This window comes from Gossypium arboreum, chromosome 3, assembly GCF_025698485.1.
Source record: "Gossypium arboreum isolate Shixiya-1 chromosome 3, ASM2569848v2, whole genome shotgun sequence".
NCBI lineage: Eukaryota > Viridiplantae > Streptophyta > Magnoliopsida > Malvales > Malvaceae > Gossypium > Gossypium arboreum.
In genome coordinates this window covers 4,310,416-4,314,483 of record NC_069072.1, presented here as the reverse complement: position 1 = coordinate 4,314,483, position 4,068 = coordinate 4,310,416, and the positions used below count along the sequence as shown (strand labels likewise).

The 4,068-nt window shown below is 36.4% G+C and overlaps 1 protein-coding gene across 1 annotated transcript; it reads right to left on the bottom strand.

The window, feature by feature from the left end:
- Window positions 1-284: 284 nt before the first annotated feature.
- LOC108475608 (ABC transporter G family member 1-like) lies at window positions 285-3,182 on the bottom strand. The gene is made up of 6 exons (XM_017777586.2): window positions 2,694-3,182; window positions 2,136-2,606; window positions 1,963-2,049; window positions 1,732-1,857; window positions 1,433-1,627; window positions 285-1,340 (listed from the first exon to the last, which is right to left on the bottom strand). Exons 1-6 carry the CDS (start codon window positions 3,057-3,059, stop codon window positions 540-542), a joined length of 2,046 nt encoding a protein of 681 aa, XP_017633075.1. The 5' UTR covers window positions 3,060-3,182; the 3' UTR covers window positions 285-539.
- Window positions 3,183-4,068: the final 886 nt, after the last annotated feature.

The following is a 4,068-nucleotide window of genomic DNA, read 5'->3' as shown; positions in this document are numbered from 1 at the left end:
CAAATGGTACTTCGAGCTTTGGAATGAGCATGAATATAACGATATTTCTTTATCTTTTGAGTTGTTCTACCGGATCGATCGCTCAAGACCTTTGGTCTTTATCCAGACCTAGTGAAAAAAATGGGATCACTTCTTATGGGTTTGTTGAGAATGATTTTGATCTAGTTCATGGCCTATTAGAAGTAAAAGACACTCTGGTGGGATCCTCACTGATAGAAAAAGATTGCAGTCAGTTTAATAATAATCGAGTGACGTTGCTTCTTCAGTCCAAGTCAGGAAATCCCTTATATATGATACAAAATAGATCTTATTCTATCATTGATCAGTGAAATCTCTATAAAAAATGCGAATCGGAGTTTAAAGAAGGGAAAAGAGAAGGAATACTCGACTCACAATAGATAGAGAAGGATTTATTTAATCACTTAGTTTGGGCACCTAGACTACGGCACCCAACAATAATAATTTCAACCAAACTAAAACTGGATTAGCAACTATATTTGTTGTAACGCATGAAAACAAAACCTATTGATACACACTGATTACAGCCACCGTCCCTTATCCGCACAAGAAGGCGTCGCCGAAGGTGTGGCCGATGGATTCACAGTTACCTGCGTTCTTTCCTTGCGAATTGCGGACATGAATTTCACCATCACCGGTTTTACCTTCTCGGTAGTCTTGATGATAATCAAGAACAATACTCGATAAAATACAACCATTGCAAACAAGATAGAAAGATCAACCCACTTAGAGTATGCCGTTTCAAAATGCCAATTTTGCTTCAAAATTTCTTCACCAGTAATGGTTGGTGGCCCTCCATTTCCAGCTTCAACATTGGGAAAAGTCAAGCCTAGAAACTCGTTCTTAAACAGTCCCTGATAGGCATATTTGTGGAAAGCGATGTGGTAGAAGGGATATTTCAACAACGGCTTAGGAAGATCATTGGGTAGTCGGAAGAATCCGCCGACCAACATCATTAGCCCTTGAATTCCAGCACCCACTATGATTCCCATCAGGAAATTGGGTACCACACTTGCCACAATCATCATTAAACTCTCCACCAACATCATGCAAGCGAATATTATGATGACGAAGAACAAGAAATGTTGATATCCATGGTGAAGTCCTGGAAGGAAATATGTAATTGCGCCTGGAATAAGTGCGACCAGTGCCAAGAATGGCAGAGCAGATAACGTATTTCCGATGACAAAGGGAGTGACACCGTAGTGTCCATTTAGTCTTTCACGTTCGAATACCTTCATTTCCTCTACAAAAGAAGGGAATCCACCAATGGCCATGAAGGTTAGAAATGATGCCACAAACATCATCAATGAACCTCTAGCCTGAAAAAAAAAAAGACCCTTAAATATTATTGCCATATGATCACTTGCAGTGTTGAAATCAATCAATCAATATTATGTATTCATTTACGAACCTGGATTGATCCATAGCCCATCCCGATGTGGCTAAATACAGTGCCAATGACAATAGATAATGACATATAGATACCTAGACGCAACCAATAGTAGCCAAGGTCACGAGACATGTTAGTGAAAGATCTTCTGGTGAGGACATGGCATTGGGTGAAGAACCCAGACTGCCTTTTATTTTTCTCCAATGCTCCACCACCCTGACATGAAAATCCAACATCCAATATGTTTAATGCCTTTTGGATTATCTATTTTAGATTCTGTTCAGAGAAAAAAATAATGAGCTGTTATAAACCTGACTAACCTTTTTACAAATCTGAGCAATCTCTTTCTGAACCATTTGGTATATATCTGAAGACTTATATGACTTCACCAGGATATCAATAACTTCCTGTGTGGGGATTCCATTAGCAAACCCTAGCTCAATATCCTGTTTAAAAGAACAAAACATCATACAGGATACTTGATGTACATTGGGAAATATTTGTAGACTAGTTACCAACCCATATTGGGCTCACGGTCTTGACCATCATACCTTGTCAAAATCCTTATTGATGGTTTTGAGGAAGTGATCAGATGGATTCTGGAGAGTTGGGCAAGGGAATCCATTTAAAGCAAAAAACTACATATTTTAGAAAATAAGATAGGTTAGTTTGTTTTGCCAACTCTCTCTTTATATATATGTTATACTAGTTAAAAAGAACATACTTCATTTGCAGCAGAAACAGGACCAAAATACACAGTTTTGCCTGCAGATAAAAGGTAAAGATTGGTGAATAGTTGAAACACTTCAGTGCTAGGCTGATGGATGGATGCAATGATTGTTCTTCCAATATTGTCTTTCTGATTCAGGCTTGCGATTCTGCTCATCACATAATATGAAGCCGCACTGTCAAGCCCACTAGTTGGTTCATCCAAGAACAAAAGCTTAGGGCGTGTTAATATTTCAATGCAAATACTAACTCTCCTCTTTTGGCCACCGCTTAGTCCTTTAGCACCCCACCCATCAATCCGAGTATCCATGGCGTCTTGCAAACCCATTTCTCTGATCGTCGTTTCGGCTCTCTCCTTCTTTTCTGAATTGTCCATTGTATCCGGTAACTGAAGCTGAGCTGAGTAGTAAACAGCTTCTCTTACAGTCAGTGTTGTAATCAACGCATCGTCTTGGGTTACATATGCCTGCGGTGTGATCCATGGTAGTAATTTAATTTGCATGCAATTAAAAAGGGAACTTTATAATGAAATTATTATGGAATTTCTCCTTACAGATGTTCCATAAGCCAAGGCTTGTTTACGTCCATTGATAAGAATATGTCCTGCTTGGCTTGTTTTGGGACCCTGTCTCCCCGCTAAGGTATCAAGAAGTGTGGATTTGCCACAACCCGAAGGACCCATTATGGCCAACAGCTCACCAGGGCGAGCATAACCAGTCAGGCCCTGAAGGATCGGTCTTCCACCAGCAACCGTGACCCACAAATCGTCCCAAGTCAAGAGAACACCATCCTCCATAAACCTGTTACTTCGGCATCCATTGTTACTCCCTGGCGTTGGATTAAGGTTTTCAACCTCGAAAGTAGCATGGGTTTGTGATCTACCCTGCACTGGTTCTGACTTACGAAAGGAAGCTGCCATAATTAAGAAAACAAAAAGAAACTGAGATCAAAAGAAGTTAGGACTGAGGTTAAATGTATATTCTATATTTATAATGGGATCTTTCACTCCAGGTCTTACATGTGCCATCGTGTAAGGTTTTTTTTTTTCCCCAAGAGTCTACCTCTTGTATTTACTTGTATAGAGTCGTGCTTAAAGATTTTAGTTTTATTATTAACATAAAACTCCTATCACATAAGTATACGATTGAAAATTAAGCATTTTTCTTCTAATTGTTTATCATGATGTTATCATTTTATTTTAGTTAGTATTAGTATCGAGTTGACTTAAGACATCAATTCAATCAACCACATTATCAATATATATAATAATGTAAGTAAAACAATTGTGTGATAATATTAAAAAGTATAAAAATATTAAAATAAAACTTTGGTGTAAGTGGTAATTTTTTTTTATAAATTTTATTCACTAGTGGCACTGGTTCGGGTTCAAATCTACACATTTGCAACTTTATTATTAGTTTTTAAAAAATCATAAGAAAAAGGTAAAAATACGCTTGTAATAATATAATTTTTAAATTTTGTGAGGATGTTTTAGTATTTTCATACACTAAGTAGGTGTCGAGTTGATTCAAAACACCAACACAGTCACACACTTAAATAATAGAATAGATTAAATAATGATATAGATATACACAATTGATAGAGGTAATAAAGTGTGTATAGTAAAATTTAAATGTAAAAATATATCAAAATAAAATTCTGGTTGAGTGGTAAGTTGAAGGAAATTTGTTAATCTAAATGGCTTGGTTTCAAATTCATCTATGCATATTTTTATTCTTTTTAATAAAAAAGATTAAAGTACGCTCAAATAATATAATTTTTTGATAAAATCAAATAATATAATTTATTTTAAATGCAAAGGGACATTAAAATAATTTTCCTAACGAGTTGAGATCCGATTACTTAGTAAAGGGCTTTATAAATAGTATAGATTAGAAACTCTATCACACATGTCTGCATATAAAACC

Excerpts from the sequence above, each read along its gene's own strand:
- LOC108475608 (XM_017777586.2), bottom strand. The coding sequence starts at position 3,059 with ATGGCAGCTTCCTTTCGTAAGTCAGAACCAGTGCAGGGTAGATCACAA. Across the intron at positions 2,050-2,135 it reads CTGTTTCTGCTGCAAATGAA|TTTTTTGCTTTAAATGGATT; the intron begins GTATGTTCTTTT and ends TAAAATATGTAG. Across the intron at positions 1,858-1,962 it reads TCAATAAGGATTTTGACAAG|GATATTGAGCTAGGGTTTGC; the intron begins GTATGATGGTCA and ends TCTTTTAAACAG.